Source organism: Cibotium barometz, chromosome 12, assembly GCF_041138505.1.
Source record: "Cibotium barometz isolate CiBa-2024 chromosome 12, ASM4113850v1, whole genome shotgun sequence".
Lineage (NCBI taxonomy): Eukaryota > Viridiplantae > Streptophyta > Polypodiopsida > Cyatheales > Cibotiaceae > Cibotium > Cibotium barometz.
Window position 1 is genome coordinate 16,630,099 of NC_141057.1, and position 19,891 is coordinate 16,649,989.

General features: G+C 45.0%; 1 protein-coding gene across 1 annotated transcript in view; it reads right to left on the reverse strand.

The window, feature by feature from the left end:
- The window catches only part of LOC147633131 (forkhead-associated domain protein), a 78,299-nt gene that overhangs the window by 57,456 nt on the left and 952 nt on the right, over positions 1 to 19,891 (reverse strand). Inside the window, exon 2 of the mRNA XM_086806145.1 lies at positions 581 to 780. Within this exon, the coding sequence (XP_086662271.1) occupies positions 581 to 780 (200 nt within the window). The remainder of the gene's footprint in view (positions 1 to 580; positions 781 to 19,891) is intronic.

Genomic DNA, 19,891 nt, shown 5'->3' on the forward strand with positions numbered 1-19,891 from the left:
ATGCATCTCCTTCTTGCGGTAGCCTTAAGGGCTGGCCCCATCCTACATGCAAATTACATGCTTCCTACATATGCCTGGTGTCCGGTCGCAAACCCCAACACTCAGATCATCAGACATCATTCCAGAGGGAGACTCATAGTAAGGACTGGCATTGCTTCATGTGTAGGACAATGCACACTTGACCTTGGACGCTTAGAGCGGAACCCTGGCTGACTCGTCCCAAACTAGGCTCACATGGGACTAGTTTCCACTCTAGGTCCTTCACCTTCTGTTCAGATATGTCCACGTGGCATCCAAGTGCGGGATGCACGTGACATATATACATATATATGTATAAATATGTACTATATGTTATATTATATAAAGTGACATTAGTGATGGTAAGGTGATTTATCTTTAATAATATTATGGACAAAAACTTGTTTTTTAGTTCGTAAGTTAAATATGAACTAGCTATGCTGTCTTAGCTTTATTTGATTTACTGTAAAGTGATGTTAGTATTAGTATAAAGATTTATCTTAATGAAAATAACAAGTCAAATAAATAATAAATCTATCATATGAACGATAAAAGATCTTACTTCGCCAAGCTTGTTACACAGCTCTTCAAGAAGCTCTGCCCGCTGCTTAGACTTCTCCAATGCTTGCATGACTTTTTGCTTCTCCGCTATCAGCTGTCTGGCACTATCTTCTTTGCCAGCTTTCACATCCACTGCAGCTCGCATCTGCAGGTTCTCAACTGTTTCAGTTAGCCTCATGAATCGCGCCCTTACCATGTTTGCTGAAACCCCAACCAATGATGCAACAACTGATGAGAATTCATCATTTTATGCCACACACCAAAAGTCATACTAACCATCAGCAGCTAAATATTGATATGAATTTCTGGTTTTGTATTGAAGGATAGATAATGTGTAACCAAGGGTTTCCCTTCCTTCATAGCATCCAAACACGACAAACACTGCATTTAGAGGGGTTTTATGAACTAAGCCACTGTGACACTGTTGCTCGCTATATCAAACATGAAAACCCTCTCAATGGGGATCAAAGGCACTCGCTACTTACCATCTTACTATCACTTTTCATGATTTGAAACACACACTCCTACTTATCTCCCCCTCCATCTTTGTCATACTTGAACCCTTGTGTCAGTATTGTACTAACACAAGCGCGGTTCTTTCAATCACTCGAAACAGGAAGAGAAGAAAGAAACTTGACAGAAAAAGATTTAATTCTCTCAACCCAACCTATTACATAGTGCTGAACAAGTAAAAGCTGAAACATTGAAAACTAAATTGCATACTTTGGGCTGATTCATCTGCTCTTCATGACTTGATCTTCTCTTGCTTGGCTAGCTGCTCCAAAAGACCCATGGAAAATGTCCAGGATGGGGAGAGAGGAGTCATATTCAATCATAACTAGGTCTATCAACTTCAGAATTGAGACAAGGACACGGCAGCCCAAGAACAGTATATCCCAGTAATTAGAAACCGCCGTCTTCCCCACTCATGGTTCTACTTATTTAGCACATCAAGTTGTATAAAGTAATTATACTCAATTACCTAGTAGTGAATCTTTCATCATCAAAAAAGTTTAGGATCGCGTTTATTAGCATAAATGTGATGACTAACAAGCTCATTAACAATGCGGTGTGCTTAGTTAGCAACATGTTTGCCTCCAAAGAGTTACACTCAAGCTAGAGATGAAAAAAAAACTACAAAATATTATTTTCTGACATTCGGTGTCATTAAATGCTTGCTAGCATAGAGCCGCCTTAGAATCAGGAGTGCACAAGATCAGGTTGGGAAAGAGAACCACTTGAGTTTTCTCTACTTATCACTAGTTCCTAGCTGTTCCTCATGGAGACAGGTGTGACAGCAGATATGATCGCCAAGTTGCCAACATAGAAGCTCGTCTACACACTACGGTGGATAGTGCCTTGTAGACACAGGTGTGTACCTTGGCAGCCCTGTCCGCCTGCCTGATAGCGTTGGTGGACACATGCTCCATCACCCTCAGTCGCTCCCCATTTGGCTACAACATGAGGCATAGCAGAATCTTTTTAATGATGATTGAGGAGTGCTTAACTTGCTGATTTGGAAGAGAATGCTAGAGAGCATAGTCACATGGAACGTGGAACGTGGAACGTGGAACGGGAACAAGGCCCGACTTCAGAATGGGGAACAGGGACGTTTTGTTGGATTCTATATCATCTCCAAAGGGTCTGCATCACCTTTTCATGCTTGTACTAGTCATTTTATGAGACCCTACCTTGGCATATTTAGCAAATATTATTTAGGCATTTTTCTACCATTTTTTAGGCATTTTATGCTACTAGACAGCTGGCCGACCAGCTCTCTAGAGGAAAATATAAGGGTGCTCACCCTTCCCCTCACTTTTCATCTCATTCTTGCATATCTGTTGGAGGTCAGTGGCTGTAGCAACAGTCTCTTATGCTTGTAAGCACCTACAGGCTTCCCTCATGCTCATTTTCAGCAATAATCAACTGTTTCCAGCCTTCTACAGTTTGTGCTTTGGGCCTACAACTTGTGATGCTCTTTCTTTCATGGTATCACAGCCAAACGCTGACCTACAAGCTTCATCATTGCTGCATTTTTTCTGCATCTGTACTGTTGGACTGCTGCGTTTTTGCTGTTGGAGGCTGAAGCTCTCTTTTAGGTACCGAGGACTTTGCTTTCTCTATTTCTCTTTTCCCACCCTCCCCCCCTCTCTTCTTTCTCTCCTCTTGTTGACACAGCTTCAAAGGAGGCTATTTGCTTTTTTTTACAGCCCTCTTTCTTCAAAGAAGGCTTCTTGTCAAAGGACATGGCTTCAAGAGATTTCTCTACTATTGCTCCTTCTCTCGTTGATACCCCAGCACCTTCATTGCCTAGATCCCCTGCTCCCGCTCCCTAGGTGGTTCCTCTTCCCAATCTTTCTTCTCTAAGTTTCTCTCATCCAGGTCTTGCTCCCACCATCCTACAATCCTCCCCAAGTTAGTGACTCCATGCAGCTTACAACAACCAACTATCATATTTGGTCTTTCTACACTCAGTTATTGCTAGAAGGAGCCGGTGTGTGGATGACTATCTCCACACCTCACTTGGTGGACCCTGCTTTGAGAAGCATATTGGATTCTCGGGCTTGTCTCATCATCATCCATTGCATGACTCCATCTATACAGGCACAGTTTGTCTCTACCCGGAGTAATGCTCATCAGATGTGGACAGAGATTAGAGGAGGTATGGGAGAGTTTCGACAGTGAAGATTGCCAAATTGGAGTCGGATCTAGAGAAGCTGTGACATGTGAGGGGTTAAGACCGTAGTAATCACAACCTTAGTCTGACTAAACTGCACTTAATGATGTTTAAGAGATAGACAAATATGTGTCAATGCAATGCAGCTATATTAGATGAATGAATGATGTTACAATGAGATCCAAATGGATCTGTACTGTTGAATATGCTGCCTATATGCTGAATATGCGGGATGAACTGCTGTCCACTCTTTCCCTTGTCTCCTGGGAAGGAAACGCTGAAGGGAGGCTTTGGAACAGAGGCTGAATGCTGACCTGATGATGAAACGCAACACTAATGGGCTGAACTGAATGCGTTTGCTGATGTTGATGCTGAGGATGATGCGTTTGCTGATTATGATGCTGAGGATGATATGCTGAAACGCATGATGATCCAGATGAGGATCCGCTTCACTCTGATGAGCCTGTGATGACTGAATGGATGAGGCGCCTGAATATATATGGGTGAGAGGCTGCTGGTCGGCCAGATGGACTGCAGTCGGCCAGATGTCATGTCCATAAATGCTGTCGGCTGCCCCATAAATGCTTGTAAAAATGCCAATAAAATATCTGATGGCTCCTGATGATGACTATGATGCTAATATGATGCCATGTCACTGTACACCTGACTGGTGTGCACGTGACATAAGCTTACAATCAATGAGTCAGATAACTTGATTGAGAAGATTGGAGAGTACACCCGTAGCAAGCTGCAACTTGAGGAGTACAGGAGCACCATCAACAATCCCATCCATAAACTTCTTGGTAAATTGTATGCTTCTTTGATTCTTTTAAGGATAATATTTATTTCCATGATCTTCTCCCCCCTTTTGAGGAAGTCATGAGTTATCTCCATGACAAGTGCATGCTTCTCGGAAAAGGCAAGTCCTAGTCTGCTTTTGTTGCCTATGACAAGGGCTAAGGCAAAAGCGGAAAAGGGACAACAACAACAAAAACAAAGGCAAACGCAAGGGTAAACAGGATCAAAGGAGTCCAGAGACAAAAGCAATGAATGTGATTACTGTGGCAGGATAGGTCATACTAAGGCTCACTACTTTTCTCGTCGTGATGACTCTCGAGCAGCCAAAGCCAAGTATAAAGCCCAAGATGCTTCCAAAGCATCTGACAAGAACAATACCAAAGACACAGGCAAGGACAAAGTTTCAGAGGAGGGATCTGCCAAAGTTGCATACAGTCACATATTCATCTACTTCTTCACAAGATTCACTCCTCGCGATCACAACGATGACTTCTCCAAAAGAGGTCAGTGACACACCTAAAGCAGTGGAATGGGTTGGTGATAGTGGTGCTTCTGCCCATATGACCAATCAAGCCCATATCTTGGAGGACCACCAGACTCTCTCTTCTTCAATTCATATCGGCGACAACTCTTCGTTTCCTGTCACCAATGTTGGTAATGTTTCTTGGGTCCCTCTACCACCTTACATGATGTTTTATATGTACCACGGATTTCCAAAAAAGAAGACTCTCGGTTATTGCCAATGGAGTCCATGATGGGGGTCTCTACAAGATCACCAACTTTTCTTCCCCGATCCCTCACACTGACTCACATAATCATCAACTTTTCTCCCCCTTGATGGCTTTGGTTTCTGAGGCAAATACTTCTCTATGGCATTCACGCTTCAGTCATGTTCCCATTGCTGCCTTACAGAAGTTCCATTCTCAGCAGGTTGTCAGCAGACTACCTCAGCTCAGGTCTCTTTCACACATATGCTCATCCTGCATAATGAGCAAGCATCATCGAGCAACCCAACAACTAGAGCTTATACATGCATATCTTGCTGGACCGATGGAGGTTGAGTCTCTTGGAGGGGCTCAATATTTTCTTCTTCTTGTGGATGATTTCACTCGCAAAGTCTAGGTATGTTTTTTGGCTCGCGAGTCAGATGCTTTTGCCAGTTTCAGGACTTGGATTGCGATGGTGAAAAATCAATCTAGGAATACAGTTTCATTTCTCCGGACTAATAATGGTGCAGAGTTTATACCGTTTGATAACTTCCTTGTGTCGAAGGACATTCACTGACAGACCACAATTCCTAATACTCCTTAGCAGAATGGAGTTCTGGAACGGAAGAACCGGACCGTAAAAGAGATGGCTCGTTCTTTGTTGAATCATGGAGGTCTCCCTCCGACTTTCTGGGGTGAAGCTGTGGCTACCTCAGTTTATCTTATTAACCGCTCTCTCACAAAAGCAATTGAGAGGATGACTCCAGAGGAGGTTTTTACAGCACACAAGCCTTCTGTTTCTGATCTACGTGTTTTCGGTTGTGTTGCTTATGTGCATGTGAGGACTTCCTACTCTATTAGTACTTTAAGAGACATAACTAAGATTGAGTCAAAGAACTAAAGACAATTAGGGAGCGGAAAGCTGAGTGTTGTTTGCATTGAGACGCAAGGCCTTGTTAAATAGGGCTTGAAGAGGTACAAATGAAGAGGCACATCCCTGACGAAAGGGCGTGACTCTTGAATGAATAGTTATGTCCTTTGGACGTAGAGATGTGTCTTTTGATCAATAGATGTGTCCTTTTTGAAGAGATGTGTCCTTTGATGATGACTCATGTGACAGGGTGTGATCTTTCATTGGTGTCCCTTCAACAATTAAGATTAATTAGGAGTAATTTAAGGGTAATTAAGAGAGATTAAGTCACAATTGTGACATTTCCTCCCACTTAAAATAAGATCCATGGTTATATAAGCGATTGTTATTGAAAAAACTCTTGAAGTAATTTTGGGTACTGTTGTAGACCTTCATCACTTTGCCAAGTTGAATCGGAATCATCCAAATCTTTCCACTGAACCAAGAATTATGTAATAATCTTCTGTCAAGTTTCTTTCTGTCGTACATCAAGAATCTTTTCTGGAATTAAGATCATATGCTCATCTTCAATCTCTAGAACATAATCAAAAATGTCTGGAATGGGAGAATCTCCTTGTACAAACTTCTTGATCCATGATATGTGAAAAGTCGAATGAATCTTTCCCCATGAAAGTGGTAACTCCAACCAATGTTGCCAGGCGTTTCTGAAACGGCAGGTATGAAACGTTTTGAAACGTTTCATAAAAGGTAAGAAACAGGTAGAAAAAGGTTTCATACAAAATAGAAAAAGTATGTATATTTTTAACTTGAAATATACAAAAGAAAAAACTGTTGACATAACTTATAAGAGACTACATTGAATTCATTTCAATAAAAACAAAATACATGTAAGATATGATGATATCACAAATCACGTGGGTGATGACTAAACAGAAATCAAAAGGATCACCACGTGGGTGATGAGTCATGACTCAAAATCCAAGATCAAATTAAATAACATATCCAAATAAAATGATGCTGGCAGCTAGCTGCTATCTGCATGCTCATCCTCATCTGCATCCTCATGCTCATCCTCATCTACAGGCGGGCTGACACGAGCGTTGATTCGATGGCAAGCTGGCACACAAAATGGCGAAAAAGTACAGGTGGCCGCCATGGGAAACGCACACAGAAAAGGTACGAAACAATTCGATGTGTCGGGCTGTAGGGTATTAAAATATTCATGATGAATAAAAAACGCGTTTCGTACGTTTCGAAACGTTTCGTACGTTTCAAACCTGTACGAAATGCGTTTCTATGCAACACTGACTCCAACTTATAACTCAAAGGATAATTCTTCTTAATAATCCGAAAAGGACCATAGTAACGTGGTAGTAACTTTGGAAAAACTGATTTCACTATTTTATATTGATGAGGAGCCACGAACAAAAGAACCATATCACCTTCTTTGAATTCATCATGTCGGCAACGTCGGTTAGCAGCTTGTTGGTATTGTTCTTGAACTCGAATCATCTGATCTCGAACTTGAAGAAGAATATCTTGCATTTCTTGAACTAACTGATCCGCTAATGCCACCTTGTGTTGAAGAACAAAGTTCGATGGCACAACTGGTGTATGACCATAAGCAGCTTGAAAAGGACTCATGCCTATTGCTATGTGATGAGAATTATTGTAAGCAAATTCCATCAATGGCAGATAATCTTCCCAAGATGCTAGGCGAGACTGAATATAATATCTGAGCATCTCTTCAAGAATTTGATTAACTCTTTCAGTTTGGCCATCTGTCTGCGGATAATATGCTGAATTGAACAATAAATTTGTGCCAAGTGACTTGAAAAGTGAAGTCCAGAAATATCTTGTAAACTTAGCATCTCGATCTGAAATGAACTTTGGCAACCCATGTATCTTGAAAATATACTGAAGAAATAATGAAGCAATATCCAGAGCTTGAGCTGTCTTCTTGCATGGTATAAAATGTGCCATTTGGATAATCTGTCGACCACCACCATCATCTGTGTAGTACCTTTTGAAGAACGAGGTAAAGATGTAATGAAATCCATACTATCACTTGATTTCATCACTGACACTTTTCCAACGTTCCTTTAGTACTGGAAGTGGTTGAAGAAGACCGGCTGGAGCTTGTCTATTTGCTTTCATTTATTGACAAGAGAAACATGCTGTAACAAACTTTATAACATCTTGCTTCATTTGAGGCCAATAATAAGAAGCTATCAACAATTGATAAGTCTTATTGATACCAGGATGAGCTGCATAAGAAACCTCATGATGTTCCTTTACCAAGAGTTTCCGCATACTTGTGTTATGAGGTACAGAAATGCGATCTTGATAGTATAATAATCCACTGACGAGAGAATAAGCTGCATAAATCTTTAAATCAAAAGGAGTAGACTGTGGAGTCATAATCACTCCAAAAAATCTCGATCGTCTGCATAATGATCCACAAAAGATGTTGTAATGTCGATTTGAGCTGTAGAAATCGCCAATGTGGAAATTTGCCAAATACTCCACCCATCTGCCTTGTCGTGCATTCATAACTGGTTAAGTGAAGATATACTTCAAGGAATGATGATCTGTCTTCACAACAGAATCTGCTCCTAGAAGATAGTGTTTTCAAGCTCAATAAGCATGAAAAATTGCCAAGAATTCCTTATCGTATACTGGATAACGTGTTTGAATTGCTGAATGTTTATGACTGTCAAAGGCAATGGCATGACCTTGTTGCATGAGAATTGCGCCAGTTGCAATATCATAAGAATCTCTCATGACTTCGAAAGGAAGATTGGGGTCTGCAATTGCAACCACTGGGGTTGTTGTCAAAGCAACCTTTAGCTTATCAAAGACGTGAGCAACATCATTTGTCCATCGAAATGCAAGGGTTGACTTTAAAACCTCTGTCAAAGGTGCTGCGATTTCCAAAAACTTAAAGACCTTTGTATGATAAAAATTGGCAAGACCCAAGAATGATCTAACATCATGAATGTTTTGCGGTGTCGGCCAATCTTGAATAACTTGTATCTTCTTAGGATCCACGGAAATGCCATCAACTAAAATGATGTGTCCAAGGTACTCTAGTGATGTCTTGAAAAATTCACTTTTCTCTCGATTGACAAAAAGTCATTATCTTGCAAAACCTGGAAAACTTCATGTAGATGCTTTTTGTGCTCATCGATTAAAGCACTAAATACCAGAATATCGTCCAGATAAATAATCACGAACTTGTCCAAAAATGGTCCAAAGAGATCATTCATGAGACTCATAAAGCTTGTTGGAGCATTGGTTAATCCGAAAGGCATGACCAAATACTCATAATGTCCATACTTCGTGCGAAAGGCAATCTTGTGCTCATCACCTTCACAAATACAGATCTAATGATATCTGGACTTAAGATCAATCTTGGAAAATACTTTGGCATGAAGCAATTGATAATTCATCAATCCGAGGAAGAGGATATTTATTCTCGATGGTCAGTTTGTTGTTGAGGACACGATAATCAATGCAAAGTCGCACTGACTTATCTTTCTTTTTCACGAGCAAAACTGGTGCACCAAGAGGACTCTTACTAGGACGAATATGACCTTTGTCCAAGAGTTTCGTTAATTGGCGTTGAATTTCTTGGGATTCTGTAAAAGAGACTCGATATGGAGCATAAGTCGCTGGCAAATTACCAAGAAGTAAATCAATCGGATGATCCACGGGACGTTGAAGAGGCAAAACCGGAGGTAGTTCTACAGGAAACAAATCCAAATGTGGATCAAAGAAGAGTTGAGCTAAATATGCCACTTTGGAATTCTAGTCACGCACTGTCTCCTTTGCAAAGAAAACCATTAAGAGTGTTGAAGAACAACCACCCTTACAAACCCACCGCTTTGCCTGTAATGCGGACAAGGTTGGTGTGGAGGGTTGATCGCAAACACCTTGGAGATCGATGTCCATACCATTTTTGGCAAACTGTAAAGTGTGGCTGCAGAAACAAATGAGAGAATCATACTGGTATAGCCATTGTTGACCCAAGATCATATCGTATCGAGACGTATTGGTGAATGCGAAAGGAAAGTCGAGGAGCCACAGTATTGCCATTCAAACCCGATCCATCTAGCAACTCAATCTCGTAAGTGTGGGTACTGCGAGTGGTGCGTATCTTCAATCGTTGCTCCATAGCCATGGCCACAAAACTGTGAGAACATCCGCTGTCAATTAGGATAGTAATGGGGCAACCAAAAATTGAGCCAATTAGTGTTAACACTTGTGTAGACACGGAGGCTGGAATTGTAGAGGCAGGATGTGTTTTAGCCACTGAGGTAATGATGCAAGCTTGTGCATGCTGGGATATGACCATAACACGCTTGCTTTTTGAAGTATTTGAAGACTGGACCTGAGACTTGTCTTCGGAGACGGAAGGTTCTACATTGGTGCTTTGCCGATTACTGGATCGTTTAGGGTATTCGAACCATCGGTGGTTTCCGAAACAAATGGTGCATAGACCTCTGTCTTCGGTTGACCTGTAGTAGCAAGGGACTGCTTAAGGTTACGGGATTGATCGCGTCCAGAGTCACGGCCATGGCCTGTGATCCTCATGGTTGATAAGATTGCTGGCACCATGGTCGGTCAGAAGAGGACCCCTCTCGTTGTCGAGGCTTCTGGAAGGACTGCTCTGCTGCTACTGAGAATTGGATCGAGGTTGAGAACCGCCAAAAGATTTGGAACCATCACGAACAAATTTATTACCGTTGCCGAAAGTAGAAGAGCCTGGGCAACCTTGTGACGAAGATCCCCGTTGTGTAACTGGAATATCAACTATGCGTTCAGCATAGTGAATAGCAGCTACAAGGTCGACTGGGTCATATTTGTGAAGATCCGTGCGCAACGTGGGAGTAAGTCCCTCGACAAAAGTATGTAGCTTGTCTTCTGGGGACAATGTTGAAATCTCCAGTACCAAGTTGGTAAACTGTGAGATATAAGAGGCCAATGATCCAGTTTGGGTCAAATCGCGTAAGCGAGATCATGCTTGAAAATCCGCATTGGCAGATATGAACTGCTTACGGATGACGAGCTCGAATTTTTCCCACGTGCTGACCGTCTTCCCATCAAACAATCGTCATTGCCACCATAAGAATGCATTGTCTTTCAACAAAGACGCGGCTTGCATCGGTGAGGTCCATAGTATCGAAGTACAAGCGGAGCCTGTATAGCCATTGGTCAAGTGTGCACTTATTGCGTTGACCGGAAGAGGGCTCAAGAGGTTTAATGTCCAATTTCTTAGTTTTGGATGCTTGTAATAAGCGATAAATAACTTTTAAGTCATCGGCTTCTACCTCTGGGGGGAACCATGTCGATGTCTAGATGTTGTGCATTGGTGTAGCCTCTGGACTCTCTCCTCTCTACGGTATCGTGCCTAGATCTAGGCAGAGTGGGCCTGATGGAGTAGTAGTGGTCTGCGTCCGAGTAGTCGCGGTCTCCTGGCAGCTCTAATCTCCGAGGCTCTCTGTAGTGTGAGCCCTCGTCAGGAGGTAGATGATACAGGGGGAGGGGAATGTGGCTCGCTGATAGGCCTGAAGAAGCTGGTGATCTCTAGCTGGGATCTCTGGCTCTGCACCTGTAGAAGCCTCTCTCTCTCTCTCGGTGTAGCTCAAGGAGAAAAAGGCCAAAGCATCTTTGATTAGGATACCCCATCACCCGGCTAAGTGGGCCAAAACCCTCTCTGAACAAGCAGTGGTATCTCCCTCCGATCTCATAATATACAAGGCATCTGCATATGTAATGCTCCTTTGTCTCTACCTCTCAGTAGCATAATCTGCATACTCTATCCTCTCTAGGGGTCCGTGCTGCTCTCCATGCCTCAATCTCCAGAGTGTGAGAAAACTCTGGTCTGACCAATAGTCACCCTCATAGCGTGAGACATGTATACATCCATATAGCCTGGGCGTCTGACAAATCCATCCTTTGTGAATCTAAGGAAATCATCTCTGTAGTACATCTTCGTGGGAAGGGGACCCGACCAAGTCTCCCTGGTGTGCATCTGGATCGAATCCTGTCTCAGAACTCTATTCCTCTCCTCCCGCGTGAGTGTAAACTATGGGGAGTCATCATCATACTGGAAGGGCGGTAATCTATCCATGTCAAGCCCATGTGTTGAGAACCACTCATCTACTGGCAGCATACAATGATGGGTGATGGCCCTCTGTGGCAATACTCTGTGAGGACTCCATGGCCATCCGGGGTAGAGTCTCTCTGGACCCATGCCTCTGATGCGTCTGATGTAGGCTATGGTCTGAAATAGAGCCTCTACCATCATGGGGGGGGGGGGCACTGCAAGCTCTGCTCTGGCGATCTCATGTGGTACTGATTGTTTGCTGCGAATAATCCTAGAGATTATGAGGATCTGTGGTCTCTCCATCCGACACCAATCATATGCGGAGAGGTTAGGGGCCCATACTGGTGCTGCATACATCATAGCTAGGGTGACTAAGGTGTCAAATAGCCATCCTTTGGTGCGAGGCTCCTAGAAGTGAGCCTGATGACGCTGTCGCTCCATCAATGCAAGGGTAGCATAACCTTGGGTGAGCCTATCCTATGATGCCTATCTCGTGGAGAAATGGCTCTCATTACTAGTGAAGGTAATACCCAAGTATACATATGATTCTGTCACCTCCACCTGGCTGCCTCTATGTGTGATCATTGTATCTTTCATAACCCGTCTGGAAGTGTGAAAGATCATAACCTTGGTTTTCCCAAGGTTCACTGAAAGGCCTCTCTCTGTACAAAAATTATCTAAGGCATCCATGTGGCACTGGAGTCCCTCCTCCAAATCAGATATCAGAAAGATGTCATCCGCATAGAGTAATAAAGTGACCAAAACCCCTGAGAGTGATGCACCACTCCCTCCTCTGTCTATGAAGTCCGTGACCTCATCTATGTACAGGCCAAAGAGTGTCGGGGAGAGTGGGCAGCCTTGCTTCACCCCCATAGTGCTATGTATCTCCTCTGACAGACCACATGGGCATCTGGCTCATCCCGTCACCCTCTCATATAAAGCAATGATCCCCCAGATCATATTTGAAGGCACCCCAAGAGTCAGAATCTCTGTAGGAGCCGGTCCCGTGGCACTATGTCGAATGCTTTGCGAAAATCAACAAAGCAACAATAGAGTCCCTGCTCTCGTGACTTTGTGTAACTCGCGGCGGTGCCCGGGGGACTAGGGCCTTTGACACACTTGTTGATACCATCAATGCATATTAAAACATTTAAACATGGCCACAGCCCCATCATCACTTTGCATAAAACATAAAGCTGGACAAAACATCCACAAGTGCTGAAAATGGAGCTTGCACATGTGACACCACATAGAGGCTGGAATGGGCTGACCCCCCCCTTGGAGTATTTTATTACCCAAGGAGAATAATATCATGTACAATCTTTTAAGGTCTTACTCTCCCCACAAAAGATGCCAAATTATCCATATACAAATGCCATAACACAGCCCAACACAAGGCTACCAAGCCGAAACACAGGCTATAGAAATGTCGAGCCAACAATATAATCCATATACCTCCGTGTGGGTACTGATTCTTCCCCAAAAACCACGGGTCTTCATGCAATAGAGCTGGTACAACAGGTTCAGCTCTCCATTCAGCCGGTACAATGGTACAGTGGTTAGTACAGTAGGTACAATGGCTGGTACAACTGGTACAATAGGTACAGTGGCTGGTACAATAGGTACAACGGCTGGTACAACCAATACAGTGGCTCGTACAGCAGGTACAAGGGCTTGTACAGCTAGTACAGTGGCTGGTACAACAAGTACAATGACTGGAAATCATAATAAATGATTAAATACCCTTGCCTTAAAAATTTCTTCGCGATGGAAGCCTCCAAAACAGTCCCCAGCAGCCGGTATTCTTCATGGCCAGCCTTCAAGAGAGAGAAAGAGAGTAGCCATCCTTAGGGCAGCCTGTAACGGTGGCAGAGGCTAGTGTGCAGCAAGAGAGCCTCCATTAATGAAGAGAGAGGGCTCCAATTTATAGATTTGGGCCTCCCATGAACTAAAATGGCAAGAGAAGGCTACAATGACAAGTGGAGAGCCACACAATAGCTAAAGTGACAAGTGTGAGGCCACTTGTCTCACTTTGATCCACTTTCTAACAAGTGTCAGGCCCAGAGTCACATGGGGACGGGGGACGGGGGACGGGGAAGTGCCGTCCCGGGGACGGGGTCGGGAACGGCAAAAAAAAACCTCTTTTTTAAAAACAATTTAGGAGTTGTATGCATGACATACATATAGAGACACACTTTGAACAAAATTTTACACCGAATAGACAGAAAAACAAGAGTCATTTTGAGCAAAATGCGCTAATAAAACATCGATGGCACACTGATTATGTGATTGATAGTCTGATAGATACAAAGAGATAAGTACATGCCTCATGGGCAGTGAGGGTTACAAAAAAGAGTGGGTACAAAATAGGGATACTAGATAGATCACAATAGATCATGGCCATTGGCAGTGGGCACAAAAAAGGTGAGATGGCTCAAGGCTCAAGAGTCAAGCCTCGAGCTCCTGAAGTGCTAGCCTGGCGGGAGGCTTGGAAGTCGAAGTCGTCGATGCCATTTGAAGCCTCCTCCTCCCCCTCAGGCTGTAGCTCCTCCTCCACCTCCTCAAGATGCTCCTGAGCTGCAGGATCTTGCTGTGCCATCTCCCATTCGGTGAAGGGATCCGCCTTCCCTCTTGCTGTCGCACATAGCATGCGCAAGTTAGCGCTCACAAAAACCAAATCACTTGCCCTTTGCACTTCAAGGCGGTTCCTCTTCTTAGAGGCAATGTGACTGTAAACGCTCCAAAGTTGCTCCAAGCAACTAGAGCTCACAGCCTGGCTAAGGATGCGAATAGCCAAGCGCTGCAACTCCGGCCCATCTGATCCGTAATCCTCCCACCAAAGAGGAGACCCAATCTTGAGGCGGTCAAGCTGTGCATCTAAACATCCAAAAGATCCCTGCCGCGTCCTGTACTGAGATAGCTGGTCTCTGATCTTCCGCCTGATGGTAGGGTCGGGCTCTAAGCGCTCCAATATGATCCGCCATCCCCTGCTTACTTCCTTGTCGGCCTCTTGCTTTCTGCCCTGGAACTTTGGATCAACCACAAAGGCAGCCGCATGAAGAGGGGAGTAGTAGGAGTTCCACCTGGACTCACATAATGAGTGGATCTCCTCAAACTCGGCCCTGTCTGGCACAAGCTGCTGGAGTGACTCGATCATGCGATCCATGGCCTCATAGACCTTGCCGATACATGGTTCACGGCCGTCAATGACTCGTAGAAGGTGAACAATAGGCTTGACCAAGGCATCGAGTGTCTTCACCTTCTCCCACCAAGCGGCATCGTCGGCGCGATCTCGGCACGTTCTCCCTGTTGCCGATTTGCGGCATGGCAGAAAATTCATCACTAAGGAAAAGCCCTCTTAGGGCTCCACCACATGTAGACAAGCGGCCTAGCATGAGGAAGTTGTATGCAAACCTTGTCTCAGAATACTTGAGGAGGGAAAGAGTGCTCCTTTTAGAGAACTCATGTCGCAGCCTTTGGTGGTTGAAGACAAAGGATACAAGCTGGTTAGCCTCCTCAATGGTGGGTGCAATCCATGGCAAGGCACCTATGTCTTTGAGGAGGTTGTTGAGACAATGGGCCATGCAAAAAGAAACTGTGATGGATGGATACATTGACTCAATAATGCTCCCGGCTGCCCTATTTGACGCCTCTCCATCCGCCACCATGCCGACCACAAGCTCCAGCCCAATGACCTCAATCGTGGACGCCCATTCCGCGGCAAGCACATCCACGGCCTTCCCAGTGCCACTCGCATCATGTGACTCGATGAAGTACACTTTGCCCCTTCAGTAGGCCACCACTCCATGGATGGAGCGCTTGCGCGTGTCACTCCATCCGTCTACAATGAGAGAGACTCCGTTAGTCTCCCATGTTGCCTTTGTATCCGCCGCCGCCTGCTCAACGGCCAACTTCTCCCTATCAAGCAAAGTGGTGCGAATCTTTTCCGATGAAGGTGACACATAAGAGGGGCCATATTCCCCGATCTTTGTGGCCATCTCACGGAAGTAAGGAGACCTATTTCAAGTAAGGAAAACCATGTAGCATGTTAGCTTTTTTTGGCAATATGACAAATGCTTTGAAGCATGAGACATTAAAAAAAAAAAAGAGTGAAGAGAATTGAGTCTCGACTCTCACCGTGCCGCTTGAAACGCAATGTGGTCGTGGTAGAAGAACCTAGCCACCGACCTATCCACCTCATCCTTCAATTTTGGGTTCCAATTCTCGTTAAGAGTGGATTGACAGCGGATGGAAATGGAGGCACCCGATGTGGATGGAGTGGACTTGAATGGTTGAGAGCTTGAAGCAAGATTTGGGATCCTCTCCACCTCCATTCGCGTCGGTTGCTCTCGTGCTCTCATCACATCATGAGGATCAACGGCAACATGTCGCCCTCTCTTTGCCGCCTCGGCCGCCTCATAAACCTTGAGCTTCTCAAGAAGCTCCGCTCGCTTCTCAGGAGTAACGCGTGCGCAAAATTGCACTTGATGACCGGCCTCGTGCAAAAAGTGAGCTCGCACTTTGTTGGCGCCGCCACTTCTCTTGTAGGAACAAAGCTTGCAATTCCATGCCCTTGAACCACCGCCCACTCCACGACTAGCGTAGTGGACCTCATCCCACCATGACCATGTGTGCACCGCCGGCCTCCTTCGTGAAGAGCCCGCAACGGAAGATGTGGCGGCGGTGCCTTCACCTTGAGATGCCATGAATGATGATAGTGTGAGAGAGAGGGAAGAAGGGTGCAATAGAGAGTTGCAAGTATTGCTTGACTCTTGAGGCTTGCAAGTCTCAAGAGGGATGGATCATGGAACTTGGAGAGAGAGAGAGAGAGAGAGAGAGAGAGAGAGAGAGAGAGAGAGATGGCTTGGAGGTTGGCACAACTTGGAACTTTGAAGTTTGGATTTGGAAGCTTGAGGCTTGAGAAATGAGTGTGGGTGCAATAGAGAGTGTGCCTTTTTTTATAGCTGAAAATCTGCCCGTTTCTGCCCGTTTCTGGCCGTTTTCTGCCCGTTTCTGGTCGTTGGAGAGGTCCCCTCACCGCGTCCCCTGCCCGTCCCGCGTTTCGGGAACGCGTCCCCGGGATGCCCTCATGCGTCCCCGTGTTGCACGGCGTCCCCTGCGCGTCCCACCCGTCCCCGGCCGTCCCCGTCTCTGCGTCCCCGCGTCCCGCGTCCCTGCAGCCCGTCCCCGCGTCCTCGTGTGACTCTAGTCAGGCCACTTGTCTCACTTTGGTCCACTTTCTTTCCACATGTCCCAATCTAAGAGATGGGTCCTTCCATAAACTTTATCTCTAAAAATATCCCAACTGGTAGACATTCTGTCATAGGCACTTTGCCAACACTTGGTATCTGCTCAATTTGAGATGTAAATACGCGAACAGAATTTCCATTGGAGTCAGACCAAAAATAGCAACTCTCCTAAATTTTAGGAGTGTGGTCCTTTGTATTCTAGGATAATCTCCCTTTCCCAAAGCTTGTACTTTCCAAATATTTAGACATCCTGGAGTCCACCAGACCCCTTTCATACTGGGAAATGTCCAGGCTGGTGACACTTTGCCTACTCAATCAGGCTCCTCAAGGTGAAGTATGATCCAGTGTGCAAAAGTTACTGCGAAACCCAACCTGTCCTAGAGCATGAAGACCCTCCCTGGAGGGCTGAGCACTGTCTCAAGCATTGATCCATGTATCTTGGCCATAATATGGCCAACCATGAGAGTCTTGTAGTTCTCGGGGCCCATCAAGTCACCCTTGATCACCTGATTTGTGAATGGGGGTAATATATTCATGCTCCATGTGTGTGGGAAGCCCTCTGCGAGTGCCCTGTTGAAGAGATGTGCAAGGAAAGGGGCTATGGTGGTAGAGGCATAAGAAAAGTGCTCACCTCGTATCCCTGTATGATCTGCAGATCTCCCAGGATGTAGCCTCTTAAGTGTCACGTGCATCCCCCACTCGGATGCCACGTAGACATATCTGTACAGAAGGTGCACGACCTGGGATCGTAAACTGGTCCCATGTGAGCCCAGTTCGAGATGAGTCAGCCAGGGTTCCATCCCAGTCGTCTGAGGTCAGGTGTGCATTGTCCTGCACATTACAGAGGCAATATGGCTTGGACATGTTATCCAAGTATAGTATAACAGACTGTAAGCCTATTTCAGTGCCATTGGAGCAAAACGCAAAGCTTTCCGCAGATACAGGTGAGCTTTTGGAGGACCCCACTACATATAGACGCATAGTGGGTAGATCGATCTACATGACCATTACTAGGCCAGACTTGAGTTATGTTGTTGGACTTGTGAGCCAGTTTATGCAAGCCCCTACGAAGCCACACTTGGATGCGGCTAGACAAATTCTCAGGTACATAAAGTCCACAGTTGATTATGGACTTTTGTATGAGACTGGTATAGAGATACAGCTACATGGGTACACATATGTTGATTGGACTGGTAGTGTTGCAGTCTGGAGATCTACAAATGATTTTATGTTCTCATTTGGCAGTGCTATTGTGAGTCGGAGCAGTAAGAAGCAGCCAACGGTTGCCTTGTCGAGTACAAAGCGAAAGTACAGGAGTGTTGCTATAGCAGCTTGTGAGATAGCTTGGTTTCAGAAGCTACTTGATAATATGGGTGAGCTTGTGGGGATAGAACATTTGTCATTTATTGTGACAACATGAGTAGCATACAGTTGGCTAGTAACCCATTATACCATGCTAGAACAAAGCACATTGAGATGTGCTCCCACTTTGTGAGGGAGAAGGTTCTAGCAGGTGATGTAGATCTCGTATATGTCAACACAAAGGATCGGTGGCTGACATCTTCACGAAGGCATTGGGCACAGAGAAGCTCCACAAGTTTAGGAGCTTACTTGGAGTGCAATGTGTGGAGTTGAGCTCGAGGGGGAGTGTTGAGATATCAAGCTCAACTAGTGTCACGGCGAACATTGATGACCTGCCTAGCTGACAGCTTCCGCACTTATGCCACTGGCATGGTTGGTGAGATTATGGTCGATATGCCGCTAGTGGGGATGACAAGCTGTGTGACAGCCACTTTGGAGTACTAGAGTTATGGCATAGTTATAGTGCCAGCTCATATAATCGGATTCACACTATAGACCGACTATTTTGTATGTTGTAGAAGAGTACTTTCCCTTTATGTATGTACTCTTATCTTTTAGTTACATGGTTGTAAAGAAGAGAAGAAGATAGAAGAAAATTCAACCATCCATCTCTCGTGTCTTGCACTCTCTTGGGTGTGTGTGTGTGTGTGGTTGCAAGGAACTCAAGCTTCCTCTCTCCCTCACATTCTCTTTACTCTGGCCAACGCCTTGTATGGGCTGGCCTTGTCTCTTAGCATATCCTCTCAATACTCCGTTCCTATGTCGTATGAGCTCTATCAGACATCCTTGTGTCAGAATACGCAACGGATATGAGACAGAAAACTGAGAGCACACGCAGAGCAAGACTCTACACTCAAGAAGAGCACATGCAAGGAGAACCATCAACCTAAAACTGAACGCAGAACTGTGTGAAGAAGAGCAAACGCAGAAGCACAAGAGAGATGTGTGAGAACTCTACTATATACGCATGAAAAACAATACAAGATGATGTGGGGAGAAGAGTGCCTATATATACTAACAAGGGCTACTGATCGGCCGGTGGGAACTGGGCCGACAGCCCCTGAAAATGCTCACAACCAGGCTTGGCACAGTCGGCCAGCAATAGGCCTGGTCGGCTGGCCCACAACCAATACAGGCTGGTCGGCCAGCCCCTCAATGGGCCCCTCTTGGCCAGCCACAAACTACAACTGACGAAATTAGCAGAAAAAATAGACGCCCCCTACTAAACTAGGAAAATGGACAAAGAGGAAAAAATGGAGAAACTCCTACATGGGCAGGCACACCCACAACAATGGCCCTCACTCCCTACTAAGTAATATGTACAAACAGGAGACGACTGCTAACACCTTGATCCTCATACTACATCATCAATGCCAGTGGCACGAACCCCTCCTAGAAGAGGCAATGAACCTCCCCAGTAGTTCATAATACATTCAGCATCTGAGCATAGAGTGGGCCACCTATGGTGCATACTTTGCATATCCGCTCTTCTCGTGGTATGTTCTTGACTCTCCCATCTCTACTCGGACGTGGTGG